The sequence below is a fragment of the Mus caroli genome, unplaced genomic scaffold (assembly GCF_978045245.1).
Source record: "Mus caroli unplaced genomic scaffold, Mus_caroli_1 scaffold_6, whole genome shotgun sequence".
Taxonomy (NCBI): Eukaryota; Metazoa; Chordata; class Mammalia; order Rodentia; family Muridae; genus Mus; species Mus caroli.
In genome coordinates, this window is record NW_028227261.1 from 90,562,973 (window position 1) to 90,580,034 (window position 17,062).

General features: G+C 39.4%; 1 protein-coding gene across 2 annotated transcripts in view; it reads right to left on the minus strand.

Annotated features, from left to right (window-relative positions):
• The window catches only part of Pappa (pappalysin 1), a 242,584-nt gene that overhangs the window by 179,311 nt on the left and 46,211 nt on the right, over positions 1-17,062 (minus strand). The window contains exons 3-5 of one of the 2 annotated variants that reach the window (XM_085839245.1): positions 13,129-13,215; positions 10,432-10,577; positions 5,770-6,063 (exon numbers count right to left, since the gene is read on the minus strand). In XM_085839245.1, coding sequence (XP_085695371.1) covers positions 5,770-6,063; positions 10,432-10,577; positions 13,129-13,215 — 527 coding nt within the window. The remainder of the gene's footprint in view (positions 1-5,769; positions 6,064-10,431; positions 10,578-13,128; positions 13,216-17,062) is intronic. The other variant, XM_021160402.2, reaches the window with a different exon arrangement.

Sequence of the window (17,062 nt, forward strand, 5' to 3'; positions counted from 1 at the left end):
TGCCAGGAGTGTATACACCTCAGCCTGAAGATGGCCAGAACAGAAGTTCATTGTTCGTAAACACTGTGATCTGTACACTTTGTACATAATGTCTGGAAAAGGCTGCTAAGTAGATTAGATGCAGGTGGAGGGTTTGATGGTTCAAGAAAGAAGATGTACAAGATACAGAGTCAAGGGAGCAAGTGTCTCTATGCCCTTGGTACCTCCGTTTTCCATCTGCAAAGTGGAAACAATGGGGATCACAAGGGTGTTTATCCCATAATATGACTGAGCTGGAGTGTGAGACACAAGAACTCTATCTTTTTCATGGCAAATGCTCACTGACTCATATTTGGGAGAAGTAAGTGAATAACACATGTGTGTGTGTGTGTGTGTGTGTGTGTGTGTGTGTGTGTGTGTGTGTGTGTGTGTGTAAAATTTGGAGGAGGAAGAATCAAAGCTCAGAGTATAAATCATGAATTCTTTCCAATCTAATACTAGCCCACATGGCTCTAATAGCACCATGGATGGACTGAGATGAGGAAAATCTTTGCCTGCAGGGAGAGGACTAGTTCCTGAAGCATTGTCACCATAGCAAAAATATTAAAACGGACTATACACTTTAAGGACATTCTCTCCTAATTTTATATATAATTTTCCTTACATATAAGTGAGGGGTATTTAGGGGTATTTAAATCAACTCAACCAGAGGTTATTAAGGATTCAAATCAGGTACAGAAAACACTAAGAGGGAAGTTGTTGGAAATATAAAGTATTTTTTCTTTAGGAATTTCTGATTACTTTGTCTTCAAAGAAGTTTGCTTTCCTTTTATAATTTAAATAGTAACCATTTCTATTTGTCATTAGGAACAAGTTTGAAAATGGATAGGTGATAGAAGTTAGTAGGGGATAGGGATCCATTTGAACTTTATGAAATTGAAAAACATCTGTCCCAGGTTATATCACACTGAGACTTAGTTACTATCAGAATCTTGGGGCAAAATTCCAAAGGTTTGCATTTTTCATAAATGCTGTCTCAATTAGTTCATATCTAAAGTCAGGCCAACTTGGCTGCTAGCCCCAAAGAGCTCCACTTCTACCATCTGCAGTCCCTTCACCTAGATCTTCAGGCTCATCTTGTTCCTCTGTTCCCATTTTGTCTCTAAGTAAAAGGGACATTGAGAACTTCTGCTCTTGGAGGGGTTTCTCAGGCCCTCATGCTTTTGCTGTAGCTCTCCAGGCTTGCAACCCAAGCCATGTTCTGAGAGATATATCGCATGGAGAATCAGAACAGACACTTAACAAACTCAACTACCTGTAGGACCTTGAACAAAATGCTGACCCTGGTAGTCTCATTTCCACTCACTACAATTTGAAGGATGGTGACAGTCTCCCTTAGAAAGCTGATGTAAGCAATTAATGAGCTTGCCGACATTACGTAAGTGGGTAAATTTTGGTAAAACCTTGTCTTTTGAGTTTTGCTTTTAAAATTATAATAATAGGCTCAGTAATAAATTATTACAAAAGCTATGCTCACTGTAAAATTTTGAGATATGTGTCAAATAAACATAGCCCTAAGTTCAGTACCTATAAATAACATATTTTTTTCCTTTTTTCCCCTTTTTTTAAAAATTAGGTATTTTCTTCATTTACATTTCCAATGTTATCCCAAAAGCCCCCCATGCCCTTCCTCCCACTCTTCTCCCCTCCTCCCCACTCCCACTTCTTGGCCCTGGTATTCCCCTGTACTTAGGCATACAAAGTTTGCAAGACCAATGGGCCTCTCTTTCCAGTGATGGCCGACTAGGCCATCTTCTGATACATATGCAGCTAGAGACACGAGCTCCAGGGTACTGGTTAGTTCATATTGTTGTTCCACCTATAGGGTTGCAGATCCCTTTAGCTCCTTGGGTACTTTCTCTAGCTCCTCAGTTGGGGGCCCTGTGTTCCATCCAATAGCTGACTGTGAACATCCACTTTTGTGTTTGCTAGGCCCAAGAATAGCCTCGCAAGACACAGCTATATCAGGGTCCTTTCAGCAAAATCTTGCTAGTGTATGCAATGGTGTCAGCATTTGGAGGCTGATTATGGGATGGATCCCCAGATTAAAAAAAATAATAGCATAAATTTTGTCTAATGCGTGTGCATGCACATGTTTGTGCATGTGTATGTGTATGGTGTGAATATAGTAAATTTCTGTAATTCTCATCACATATGTCACTTATACATATGACTACAATGTTCTCCATATCAAATAGCTGATAAATACTCCTTTTCATTTGTCAAGCACTATTTAGTCTACTGAGGACAATTCTAGATTCTGTTCTTGAATGACCACTAATGGTAAGGGTGTTTTTTTTTTTTGCCATGAATTATAAAAATAAACAAGGTTCAAAAAATGTAATATGCCTATGACCAAACACTACAATGTAGGACATTCAATTTCAGCTTCCTGACACAATGCCTCATGCTTTGTATACCATTTCCTTTGGCCATACTCTGCATTTTGTTCAGTGGTGTTCTGTAATGTGGGATGTCTTGCATTTCATTTCAGTTTCCATTATCTTCAACCTTGTAAACCAGTTTTAGTTTTGTTTTTGTTTTTGTTTTTCCACAGATAAACATTTCTTTTCTATGCCTGGCATATAGTAAAAGTTTAATAAATATTTAGAGAGTGAACACGGCTAAGAACTTTCTTGCTGCTAAATCTTTAAACACATCAATTGGTTTATTTGCTTCAAGTATATTCTTTAAATACAGGACTGTTTGTGTTAAAGCATGTATGTATGCAAATTGGGCCAAAGCATGCATGCACACTAAGCATTCCTAACATATAGGAAGATGCTACCATAACAGCAGGCTGGAAAAAATTCTAAGATCCTATACTTTATGCCTAGGTATCTGTGAAATATCCTCAATACAGCCTGCTATCTTCAGGAAATGGGGGCAGGTTTAAGACTCATCTATCTGTCTAGTGCTTAGCCAATAGGTTAGTATAAGTATATACTTTGGTGCTTCCTATTGAAGCATCTCAGACACATCAGCTGCCAGCTGCCTACAAGTCTGAACCACTTGGGAGACTTTCAAACTTCCTTTAAATAGTAAAGTGACTGGTTAATGACTCCGATTCTGAAGTAAGAAAGTCTTGAACTTAAGTCATGTGTTTGAAGCTAAACAAGTTTCTTGTGCTATTTGAACCACATTTTCTGCATCCCTAAACATATTATATTAATATCGCTTATCTCTTTGGATTACTTTACATTATCTATTTATTGATTACATTGCATTATACACACACACACACACACACACACACACACACAGACATATATATTACACTATTTGTGTTATTTATATTTTTTCTTATATATCAGAGATTCTCAATTATTGTTGGTCTTCAAATACCAAAATGGTAGCCACCAGTACATGTGGCCTTTTCCATTTAAATTAATTAAAATACTTAAAGGGTAAAAATTCAGGTCCTCAGTGGCACCAGTTATATTTAAAGTGCTCAGTAGCCACATATAGCTGATGACTATTATATTGCAAAGCACACACATAAACCTTGACTGTTTTGGCAGGCAGATCTGCTTGAGGAATGAGCACCCAGCAAAGAGAGGCAGCTGGAAGAAGTCAACTCGGCAATGACTGCCCTCTGTTCTGGACAAGGGAGCCCTGTGCATCCCTTTCGTTAGTTCTGAGAAGCCCGTTCTGTTCTGCATTTTGAATTTGGTCCAGCGGCTTTTGTCACCTCATCTATCAGAGATCCTAAGGACAACAAACATTTCCAAGCTCAGGGTTGCTTTGAGGATGCTTTGGGGGTGTAAGTTTGTTATCTCAGTGCAGTGAATTAGTTCTGCTGTTAATGGGTCAGTGAGCTGAGGAGATCCTTTCAAAACAACAATAGTAAATTAATCACCCTTTAGATCTTCTCAAAGAGAAACAAAAAGGAGATTTAGTTTATGGGGGCCTGGTAGCTGGTGGAAGCTAGTATTCCCTAAGAAGCAGGCAAACTTCCAAACTCTTATTATTGTTTATTTCCCATGTGGGCTGAGCTGTCTAAGGAAAGGTGCTACAGAGATGGGATGTAAGCAGGGCACCGGATGTGGAGTGTCAGTATGTTTGGGAATGGGAGCCCAGTAGGAATCTGAGGAAATACTGAGCACCCTGGCTGTTTTTAGAACCCAATCTAAAGACACTTTATAGATCCAGAAATGGGTTATTCACTTTGCAATGACATCACTTTGTTGTTGTAAAAGCCACACACTAGAAAGTCCCCAGGAGCCATCAGCTTAAAGAGGAAACTGTAGGGAACATTGTGATCATCAAATCTTTTTTGTGTTCACTGGCAAAATCTCTTTTCAATCACAATATTCATCAAAACTCCTACAGGAATGTAAAACAGCCGGAAGTAGCCTTTCCTATTTCAATCCTGAAATAGGAACTTCACCCTTACTTCCCCACCAAGCAAAAGATCCTCTACTTCAGGAAGTAGAGTGAAAAGAACATCCAGATTGTTCAACTTCCCTACTTAACCATCTGTCAGGAGGTCTCTTAAAAGAATAGCATAAGACAGACAGGGGAAAGAGTAATTGGTATACAATGTTTTGTAGGAAGCAATTGACCCCAGTAACCCTCAGTATTATCATCTGCAAAACTGGATGGTTCTTGTTCCATGCATGTGTTGTGAGAATTAAAGGAGAGGGAACACATTAAAGTCTTTTACAAATGTAAAGTCTTTGTATAAATGGTTCTACAAATTAAAATACTACTATTGGAAGAAACAATCGTATATACCTCTTATAAGAAAAATTAGCTTAGTTAAAATATAAAATGAAAAAAAAGATAGTTTATTCATTTTCCTCCTTTTGTGGTACAATAAAAGGCCATTGCTTATTTCATATAATTTGCTTGCTCTCATGAAGAAGAGATGACTAAATTAAATGTTATAGTAGAATTCAGTAATGGTCTACTCTGTCCACTTGTTGACAGTTGATCACAGGGAACCACCCTGAAGAAGCAGTGGTCTGATCTAATTTGCCAAAGTTGCTAAAATGACTTTAAGTGGTCTTGATGTAGCCTGTGCTAACAGGAAGCACAGGACATCCTGGGACCTAGATCATGAGTCCTTAATATGGTTTCTGATGGCATTGAAAGGGCTGTAAGAAGTTAAAAGAAGTTAGGAAAAATACCATACCCAATACTGTATGACAATTTTGTGTTTGCACGAAATAAAGCTTTTTCTCCAGCCTCCAAGATAAAATGAACTTATGAAAATTATATTTATCTACTGAAGACCCCGGTTAAATAAAAAGCTTCAACAATCCACTAGTGTAGAACAGGAAAGCTACAAAACTAGGAGTAACCTTTCAGACCACGTAGAAAGTTTTTGTTTTTATTTTTTGTTTTGTTTTGGTTTTTTTTTGTGTGTGTGTGTATTTGTTTTCTTTTCTTTATTTTTTCTTTTCTTTTCTTTCTTTCTTTCCTTTCTTTTTTTTTTTTTTTAAGGAAGCAGAGGTAGAGAGCAGATGACCCAGAGCATCAGTCCCCTGTAGTTCTCCCTGGATTTGCTGGTTTTGATTTCAACCATCTGGTATACATTCATGTATAACATCTCTCTTGTACTTCAAAAATGCTCATGAATTAGATGTTATTCTGATTGCTTAGAAAGAAAAGTCTCCATCTTAGTAAAATGAGCAGTTGGTTCAAGGCTAACCTGAACTAGGGCCCAAGTCTGACATTTGGTCCTGTGTCAAACTGGGCTACAATCAGGGGTGTGTAGGACCCTACCTGCATAGCTCATGAAGTTGTTGTAAGGAGTGTTGAAGAAGCCATGAAAGCCACAAGTGTCATTCCCTGGTCCAGGGTCTCCACAAAACTTGTGTTTGGGGGCTGGGTTGGTATCATTGCAGAGGTCTCCAGTTTCAAATGAAGGCTCTGTCTCCATGCAGGGATCACTGCAGGACTGGATTTCTGAGATGCCACGGAAGATGTGATAGAGGCCCAGGCTGTGCCCAATTTCATGGATCATAGTGTGGGTGTGTCCGGGAATGCCATAGAAAGATGGGTTCAAGACAATACCACCTTCAAGGAGAAAACCAGAGCATTAGGCAACTGTCTGTTGTAGACTAAAAGAGCCCAGAGGTCAATCAAAGAGAAAAACATGCTACTTACTTAAACTGACAGTCTACTTCACTCTATGACCCTACAGTTCCTGGGTTGTCAGAACTCCGCTGTGAGTGACTGGTTACCAGAACTGATAGGAGTGTCACAAATCACCTTGCATCATTCTTGAAAAGGGAACATTACCCTTTCAGAGGAGTTGCACTTGCCTCAACTGAACCTGAACTGATGAAAACACACTATTTTGGTAAGGATTGTGATCTCTGGCCTGACTGGACTTTCTTCTGTAACCTGTACCTTAGATTGTAATATATGCCAAGCGTCACATTTGTTTCAAATCCTGCTATATAGATAAATGCCTCAAACAGATTCACACTCCTCAGCTCTGGCTTTCATTTTGCCTTCATTAACCCTGTCACACCCCGCAACTTGATTACTATCTTTGAATCTCCTGCCTTCATCTCTAATGCTCTAAAAGCAAGGGCATTCAGGAAAGTCACCCATGGGTTGTACTCTGCTAAAAGATTGCTTACAACAGCAATTGATATTTCTTGATTATTTATTATGTGTCCTCAGATGCTGCAGAGAGTCATTAAGGAGGACAGCTCCCATTATCATATCATAACTTAAACATAAAGACATTCATTCATAGAGAGCCTAAAGGACCCACCCCTGCTTAAGAGAAGTGTAACAGTGGAATCTGAAATCAACATTCTTGGGTTGAGACTAGAATATAGTAGTATATGATTGTCTTGGTGAGACTTGATTGTCACCTTGACAAAGTTCAGGGTCATATGAAAGGAGAAACCTTTACTGATGCATTTTCAGGATGAGATTGGTCTATGAGCATGTCTTTGACAGTTTCTCTTTATTATTAGTTTATGCAGGAGGGGCAGGGCCCAACCCACTCTGGGTGGCACCATTCCTCTGGTAGGTTGGCATGGGTTATACAAAAGCTAAGCATAAACTAGTAAGAGAGGAAGCCAGAGAATAAGCCAGCATGCAGCAGTCCCTCATGCTACCTGCCTTCAGGTTCTTGTCTCAAGTTCAAGCCCTGACTGCCTTCGAAGATGGATTGTGACCTGGAAGGATAAACCAAATAAACCCTTTCCTCCCTAAGTCGCTTTTGGCCTGAATGATTTATTACATCAACAAAATGTAGTGGAAGTACTGATTAAATATGTGTTGAATATTTGATGAATGATAACACATCTTTAAAAGCATCGTGAGAATAACTAATTACTTCCAAGGAGGTTGAGTAACCCCTGACAGATATGAAATAGCTACTTATTGTCTACCTAAATGAGAACAAAGTATATAGAAAATACTTATAAACCTAGCAGAAATGAGTTTCCTACCCTAACTCTGCCCTGTCGAATCAGGATTTGCATTTTAAAAAGAGACCTGGGTGACTCATCTGCCTGCTCTGTATTGAGAAATAAATGACTATGCCTCATATCCCCAAAGAGAGAACATCACAGAGTTTGTAAAACTAGAACCAACTTCAGTGGAAGCAATTAATAGTACTTGTTCCCTGTGCATCCTAGACACTGGCATACAGGTTGCTAGAAAAATATTTAAACTTTAAAGCCTGGAAGTGTTTAAGAGAAGGTTAAAACTTAGGTATGAGAGCCTTGGAAGCAGAGGTATTAAGTGTCTCATGGAGGAAGGACAAGGCACTAATGTATTGTACAGTTGAAATGTCGTGCTCAGAGCAGATGTAAGGCAAGTTTTGCCTCAGACTAAATTGCTTGGTCTGTCCTCAGGCACATGGAGACTACAGATTCTTAATTGCTTGGAGACTTCTTACACAAAGATAAAGATATGTGTGTGTGTGTGTGTGTGTATGTGTGTGTGTGTGTTGACAAAGTCAGGCAGAAGAAGGAGGAAAAGAAATTAAGACAGGAAATCTTTCTCCATTATTTTCTGTCAGTCATAATCTGAAAAGTAATCCCTTTACCACCCAAGGCTTTTTCCAAGGATAATGGTGTAACAGCAGGAAAGGAGGGCTAAAAAATATGGTTCTAATAAATTGTGTTAGATTGAGGATACTGTACTGGAGTTGCTTATGATCAACTGCATTTAGGATGGAGAGCTGGCAGCTTGCTGGCTAGGGAAGGCAGCATGGCATTGCTTGCAGCATTCCTACCTCACACTGCTCTTGTTTCTCCTAAGAAACAGACTTGGTTTCTCTAGGAAGCTCTAAACTAAGCATCTACAACAGTGCTAATGGCCCACAGTCTTTTTACAAAGCCTTGCAGATAACAGAGGCAGCGCCAGCCTAGCAATGGTGATAGGACAGCAAATTAAATATCCAGCTTGGCTCTGTTCATTTTATACCAATTGACCCTTTCCTACAGAATGACAACACTTGCCCCTGAGTCCTGTTTCATTGTGTCTCTTAAAAGGTGAAATAGCTCGAGCCTGACATCATCCTGAAATACTATAACATGCTATAGATTTACAGCCTCTTCCATTTCTGGCCTTGAGCCAGGCTCTGACATTTATGAAATCATCAGGAGTATTTCTCCTTAACGTTAGAAGCCCTACCCAGTTGTCAGCCATCCCCAGATGCTGATCAGGAATCTTCTGGATGCTATTTAAAAATAAGAGCAAATCTCACAGCTTAGAAAGGCCCTGGGAGGCTATCTAGTTAACCTGCATCTTCAACATTTTAGGCAACAAATCCAAGAACAGATTCTTATAAGGCCATCCATCTAAGACTGAGAAAAGCCATGCCTTTGCCTCTACTCCAGCATCACCTTCCTAAGCCATACCAAGCAAGTGATAAGAGGAAATCATTTTCAAGTTTGCATTAGTTGTATGAGTTCTCCTGCTCACAACCTATCCATGTTCGATGCCTGTCTATCTATCCATCACTTATCTCAGATTTCAGGATGTCCTGATTTAAGCATTACAGACATTTTAGAGCATCCAACTCTTTGTTGAGACCACTGTGGAATATTTGATTTAATCACCACTACTTACTAGATGTCTATAGCATGCCCCATTTGTAATGACCAAAAGTGAAAAGAGTTTCTTAGAAGGCCAGACTCGACTCGGTAGATGATACAGTTATTTGTACATATATCATTTAGAAAAAAAGTGTTCTCTCTCTCTCTCTCTCTCTCTCTCTCTGCCTCTCTCCCCTCTCACTTCTTTTCTCTCTTGTTTCTAACACACTCCAGCTTCACCCCTCTAGAAATAATAGAGAACTAAGCCCATAATTCAATTTATCAGAGTTTTCTTCAGCTGAAGTTATAGATTTCACCATCTTCCAAGTAACCAGACGAGTAGCTAGCTACTAGACTCTGGGTTACTATTGACCATCCTGGACTGAGAGTACACCCAGCACGGCCATTCTGCTGAGCCTAGGAATTCTCAAATCACCAATCTCACAGAGTCATCACAACTCATTGTTGTAAACAATGAGAGAATATTATGAGGGAAAACTGTTAAACCTACTGTAGTGCCTTTCTCAGTGGAATATTAGAATGGTTATTTAAAATAATTATCTTTAGTGAAGTGTAAATAAACCAGAGAGCAGCTTTTCTCTTGTGACTCTAAGTGGTAAAAAAAATGGTAGGACAGGAAGTAATTGTAAGACTCCTGTATTATGGGAACATTAAAATAACAGAATTTGGGCCTTTACTATAATTTCAAGTCTACATAAGTAAAAATGTTCTCTCTACATATTTATGTATGCTGGACAAGAATACAGAAGAAATAAATTTTCAAAGAACTGTAATTTTTTCTATAACCACTGGTTCAGGAATGATTTCCATGTCTGAATTCTAAAGAGTATCCTGCACAAACTGATGTGATGCTTATGAATATACATAATTTAAATATCAGAAGGTTTCCCCAGGTTTCTGGTGGACAGAACCTGGAGGGAAAGAAGTCCCTATATATTATTCCTATTGTTTCCTTGGTATCTTTCAGGATTGTCTTAGCCCAGCTATGCCAGATTAATGTGGCTTCCAGGCCAAGAAGACTGCATGAATTAGAAGAAGGAGGTACAAGAAGAATGTAGTTTCTGGATACAGGAGAAATTTGATCTCTAATTGAGGCTTCCTCACTACTTGTATAACCTTGGATAAACCCTTCATGCTCTCTGGGTCTAAGAGTTTTTCCCATCCAGAAAGCCAGTTCCTTCAGAGGATTGCTTGATTGCCAGAGGTAGCATCAGAGATACTAGCATTATGTGAATAAAACTAGCAAATGAATTATTCCCACCACTATTGCCTGCGCCATTATGGTTATTCTGAAGTCACAGTGAGATCCAAACTATTACTCTAAATTCCTTCTGAAGAAACTTCTAAAACTCACCCAAGTGCATTAGTGCTTCCTTGTCCCATGGCCAAGTTGCCACTCCTGCCAACTCCTCCTCTGAAGAGTTTGCAAAGAAAATATTGAGATGTGTTGATCCGTCCAGTCTAAGAATGTTCTTTAGCTCATTAACATCCAAGTAGGCTCTGAAACATAAAAGTGAGTTTGGCTGTTATCATTTGTCCCACAAAGTATTGGTGATACAGCAGGATCTTCCCCACATAATCAAGAGCTCTTACTCTGGACACAGTGGCTAAACCCTTTGTAAGCATCATATCATTGCATTTCTCTGAAAATGTTATTTTTTTTTCACTTTACTGAAAGAAAGCCAAATTAAATTAGCTATGAAAAGTTGGTTCCAATTTTGAATCTGGATGTGTTGAAAACCCAATGTTTATATTTTTAAGGACTATGATATTTTGACTAAAGAGGGGGCAACCTAGAAGAATAGACCGAGAAGGCACAGCATGAATGAAATAATTTGTCTTGGCTTCTCTCTCATTCATTCACTATGGGCCTTGGTCATCTACTTGGAAAATGGGGAGATGCAGTAGGTGGTGTTATTTCTACATTACTCTTGTAAGGAAATACTGCAGGGTTTTTTGTTTGTTTGTTTGTTTTTGTTTTTGTTTTTGTTTTTTTGAGAAATGTGTAGTCCAATGTTTTAAAATAGGTCATCCAAAGATGTGGTGCTGGGGTTCAATGCTAATGCTCGATTGCTCAGAAATGTATTCTCTTCCCACAAAGGCATCATGCTGCCACCCATCGACCATTCAGTGTTCTGTAAAAGTCTATTTGATTATGTGCAAAATAGACTAAAGATGTTTTGGGCTTAAGGTTGCTGTCATGTCTAGAGGTGGTCATATTTTGGAAAGGAATTAACTCTTCATGCTATAGTGGTTGTCTTTTCAATGTGGGGAGAAATTTGTTGGTAAGAGATTTGGCAAAAGAGAGAGATAAGAGAGAGGGGGAAAGAGAAAGGAAAACTTCAAGAACAATGTAAAAAAAGTGAGAGACAAGACAGAGGAGAGAGAGAGAGACAGAGACAGAGAGAGACAAAGAGAGAGACAGAGAGGCAGAGAGATATTGAGATCAAGCCATGAGTCAGAGAGAGGGAGGTTTAAAGAAACACTTATTTTGTGTGCTTAAGAAATAGTAATCTTGGATTATCCGATAATAGCCTTGATAGACTCACTCACCAGAGCAGAAATGCTAAGTATGGGAAGCTGCCTCTGCTCTCTGCTTTGGTTGAACATATATGTTATTCTGTGTTCATTTTCATTGCTACCTCCTCTTGACTCTTGTCTGTCATCCTGACTTTTAGGAATCCTATTGAGTAGCTGACAGTCATTGTTGGATAAGGTTAGAAAATTGTGTTCATGTATTTCTTTTGACATACACCATGTACCATCTTTTAAGTTATCTGAGTATAGAGAAGATGTCTTGTTCATCTCTTGGTACCTAGTTTTCAGCTCATGGTGTTGTATCTAGTGAGCCTGCCATAAAAACTGATAGAATTGACTTTAAATTGGTTAGCATTGAAGCTAAAATGCCTAGGTCCTGGTCTCAGGGTTAGTATTTGCTGGCTCACAGGCTTCATTGACTCATCATGACCCCAATCTGAAATATATGACAGCCACTGCATTCTGGCTACTCCTGTCATAGGTCTCTATGAGGCCAAATGTCCATATGATCTTCAGTTTGATGACTAGTCAGACGAAAAGATTACAGAGGTAGCAAACACAGGCTATCGTGGATAATTTTGGGGATAGAATTATAAGTTAAAATACTGACTCACCTTCCTTTTTAAGCTGACCCCAACCCATGGGGAAGAGAAAAATAATGCAGAGAAAAGAATGAAAATACAGTTGAGCCTAGATTTTTTCTTGGAGCAACTCTCTCTCTCTCTCTCCCCCCCCCCCTTTTTCCTTCAATGGCCTCTTAGACATAAGAGAAACACTTGATTAGAGAAAGACACCTCTGCATCAATAATCTGAGATGAAAAAGTTTCAAGAGAGGAAGACACACACTGGAAGAGGAGACATTTTAATTGGTTGTTTATTCAGTGGTAATTGCAGAGCCAATGTTTTCAAGAGGTGGTATTCATCCTAGCCCAAAGCAGAAATGTGGGTTGTTGGATCTTCTCCCTGGCTCGAGTGTAGGGCTTTCTCATTCCTGGGAAGCCTCCATCTCCCAAAAGGGGTTAGGCTATTGGACCCACTGGCCTTTCTCCTCCCTGTCTCTCCTGTTTGGGGGAATCCACCCAAAGGGAAAAGTAGCTTTGTTACTAAAAGATTTCCCTGTAGACTGAGGTCTTCCACCAATGCAGAGCTAAGCTGGATGTCTCCCAAAGGCATCAGGGAAGCCTTTGAACACATGAGTTTGTGTGGCTCTTTATTATATCCATCTGCTAATGTCTTGAAGATGTTGTATTTTTCAGTTTTCACTTTAGGCAGTAGACGGAGGAGAAGGCACCAGAAGCAGAAAATTTAGAAGGAAGATTATAGTATAGGTATATTTAACTCGAACAAAAGAAAATGTTCTTTTGCTCTTGACTTTCTGTTTTGCAACTATGGAAAGACTAGCAGTTATAGTTTGGATATGGTCCTCAGTTCATGGTACAATTTGGGAAACTTTGAGAAGTGATGAGACTAGCTGGAGAAAACAGATTACTGAAAGGGCACTTGAAGGTTGTACCTGGTCCTTTTCCTTCTCTCTGCTTTCTGCTTGCCATGAGGTAACCAGCTCTCTTCCACCACATGTGCCCGCTTCCTGATGCTCTGCCTAAGCAGTAGGAGGCCAAGCAACATGGAGTTAGCCCTGTAACGCTATGGACTAAAATGAATCTTTTCGACTATAATCTGCATCTGTCAAGATATTTTGTTCATAGTAATAAGAAAAGCAACTAACACATTAGCCACGTACATGTATTTCAAATTTGACAAAATTATTAAAAAGTAACTTCTACCTTCTAGAAGAAAACAATATAACTGTAAACACTGTTCACTAACTTGCACACTGCTAGTGTTACACTGAGGAAGGCAGAGAGACCCAAGGCTGTACAGCCTGTTAGCTCTGAGACAGGTTAGCACAAGGGTAGAACATACAACACAGCTTCCCTTTTTCCAGTCTCTTAATCCTCCTGAAGTGAAGCTGCCAGTTCCCTTCTGCATAGTTCTCCAAGTCTCAGGTTCCAATGTCTCTTTCCCAATGTCTTTTTCCTCTTGCAACTTCAATTATGCAGAGCGGCAAAGTTTCACTACCTAGAGCCCCATGTGTGTTTTCTATGTATAGCTCCTCCTTAAACATATCTGTGATCGTCCATCTTCTGTTATACAATATACTTCCTGAATTGTAATCATGTAAAATCTTCCCCCTTTGAGGAAGTTTGGTACTCCATGTATCCTACCCTGACCACTTTCAACCATATTTCATAGGTCAGAGACACTACTTCCCATGAGTGTTAGAGAGACTAGAGACACACTGAGTGATATACCTGCTCCATCTACCCACCTGGCATTATATGAAACCTAGAAGGTAATATTGACTACTGGAGGGAAACTTGTAATAAAATTAATAAAGTTGTAACTAGTTAGTGTTGTGATCAATACTCCAAACTCATCATTACCAGTAGCTGAAAAGAAGGATATGGACACTATTTTTAATTCTAATCTTTATTATTCTGGTTTGTGTTTTATTCATATTATGAGCACCCTTCTAATTCATGAGACTATGGGCTTCAAACAGTTATGTTAAAAATCATTGTAATTTCTGTGCCTCTTGAAACCTTCCTCAAAAATACACAGAGAGAAAGTAAGGATTTGAAGCTATTGGACACATGTCCTTTGAATCACATAGCATCAAACCAGAGCAAGTAAGTCCAGGACTCAGGGAAATGAGGTGATCTGCTTGAGGTCTTATATCTCTGAGAAGGATAAGGATCTAGCTGTGGATCTGATGCTCTGGGCTTATATACATGTGATCTTTGATTTTAGCACCTTTATGTTGGTGAGTGAGATCACCTCTTGCTTCAGGTAGGAACAATTCCTTGTAATGCTATATAGCTTGGAAAACTGATCATGATAGGGACGGTGGCCTCCCCTCATCTCCCTGCTCTGGACAGCCCCATGGAGAGCTTGCATGTGTATTTAGCCACATCTCATCTCACTACATACAGCCTGCTTCATGCTCTGTAGCTTAAAGTCTGCACCTCTTTAATGAGCATGTGAACTACATCACTGCTGTCCAACTTACAGCCTACTAAAAGCTAAATGCACAGGAAGCAGATACATATTTAAGTGAAGAGTCACCAAATCTTTGTCACTAAGAAATGCTTTCCTGAATAAGTTGAGAACCTTATACTTTTTGATTGCAAACATTTTCATAACCTTAAATTAAACAAAATAGGAGCAAGACAGAAAGTACTTGAAGTGTTCTCAAACACATTTGACCACAATCACAGGCCCCCCACTCCCGCCACATCCTCCATTTTTGCCAAAATACCACTAATAGCACAACCAACCATGTTTAGAAATGGCAATCTATACAGGAATGCCCCTGCTAAACTTAGGTCCCCTCCCCAAAAGCTGTGTTTCTTTTCTTCCTGCACATCTCATGCACCTGGATGCCACAGTGAAGGTTGTGGGTCCCCAGGAATGTCTGTTTCAGGGGGCCCAGCCCTGATTGCCATGGCGCCCAGACTTTACCCCTTTGCCAGAACTGCATTTCAAAGCCATGAGTGCAGTTCTGGAGGGAGATCAAAGCTCTCTCAACTCAACTGTCATTAGAATATTTTCTTTATGCATCTCACTCGCTAGTTAGTGCCAACAACATATTTCCTAAATGCACTGGCCTGAGATGGTACAACTCTGTAATAATCTGAATGAGAGAGCTGTCAGGGCCTGTTTTATTGAAAGAAGCAAAAGGAACCACATTCAAAATGCAAAACAACAACAAAGCCCTTACATGAAATCATGGGAAATAATCTGGGAAAGACCAAGTTTCTTCAGTGCTAGAAGCACAGTACATTGGTATACCCATTTATCCCTTTGAATGGAGAGTGGTCAGAGGTATGGCTCACAGAAGCCCAGGTCAAATCTCATGTGCTCTGATTTTTATTCAGATTTAAAAGCAGGTCACCTTTCAGATGACTTTCTCTTTGCACAAATGAGAGTGTTATTCTCCTGTACTGCTCCTTGGGCTTTTGATGGGTGCAGGCTGGTCACAGAGGATGGTGCTGGACATGTGCAGGTGACCTCAATTTGTGAAGCATTTGTCTGAGCTGAGAGTGGGCCAAGCTAAAAACAGTTCTTTTGGGTTAAAAGAACAAGAAGCAGATAGCTATTTTAAGACAGACACAGAGGGATTCGAATCCTTCTTCTTCTGTGCTGTGGCCCTCTGACCTCAAACACATGTTTCTATCTCTTTGACACTCAATTTCCTCACCTGTAAAATGGAGATTATAATATACAACTTAGATGGAAACATCTAAACTTCGGTATGATGGTGTATCAGAAAGTAACTAGCAGAGCAACCGACTCATAAGGCCCCAAGATGTATTGTTCTCTTTTGAACTTGCTAGTGGAGTTAAAGGGTCCATCTCCCATTGACTAGCATCCCATCAATGACCCTGGCTCTGAACACTTTGTCAGTGTATGTATTCTCCTTCCTCACCCGAAGGGTCACCCTGTTTCTCCAGCTCACAAAACAATGTTCAGTCTCAGCACTGTCCAACTCCAAATTTCAATTGCAGCTTGCCATTTCCAAGGAACTCCATGGATTCATGAACCGCTACTTCACTTTCAAAACACACCAAACCATTTGAAAATGATTATCAAATATAAAGATCAAAGCTACACAAGGCAAGCCATCAAAGCAAGATAAACCTCAGAATGTTTATTGCGTCCATATTCTTGTTCCAAATAACAAGCTTTCTCCAAGCTGTGACCAGTTCTAAAACCTGAATTTTGCGTTTTATCCCAAGGGCCCAAATGGTCTGGAATTTATTTTCCTGCTTAGTTTCATCATTATAAATGGCTAAGTTTGCCTCTCCTCTTTATCAAAAGACACACGCACACTTCTTGGAGTGTATATTAAATGTTTGGAACCTTGAATGTTTGCTTTCTGAAATAATAGTTTTTATATGGAAGTTTGACCCCTAGGCAAGAAAAATATAACAGCAACAAAGATAATTGAAAAACTGGCTATTTTTTTCACTCACTTATTGAACAAGACATTCTTTCATGAACTCCTCGGTTTCCTCCCTCCATTCCTGGCCTTTATCCTTCCTTTACATCACAACTTCCTTCTTCTCTAGTCACTCAATCATTCTTTCCAACTTCCATCTATCAACATCCATTGAGATTCTACCATACACTATAGCTAGAAACTGGTCATAAAAAATATGGAAATAGAAAAAATTTATACTGTAAAAATCTAGAGGTTTTATGAATAAAATAAAATAAGCGGATGATAATAACACCAACAAAAACAATACACTGAGATAATTAATAACTTTAGGGAGATCTCTGTCTACTAACTCTGCTAATATACCTTCAAAACAGTATCCTTTGGAAGTTTTACAGAACTTATAACTTCTGGTTAAGAGTTTTGCCTGTGTACATGTGAAGAT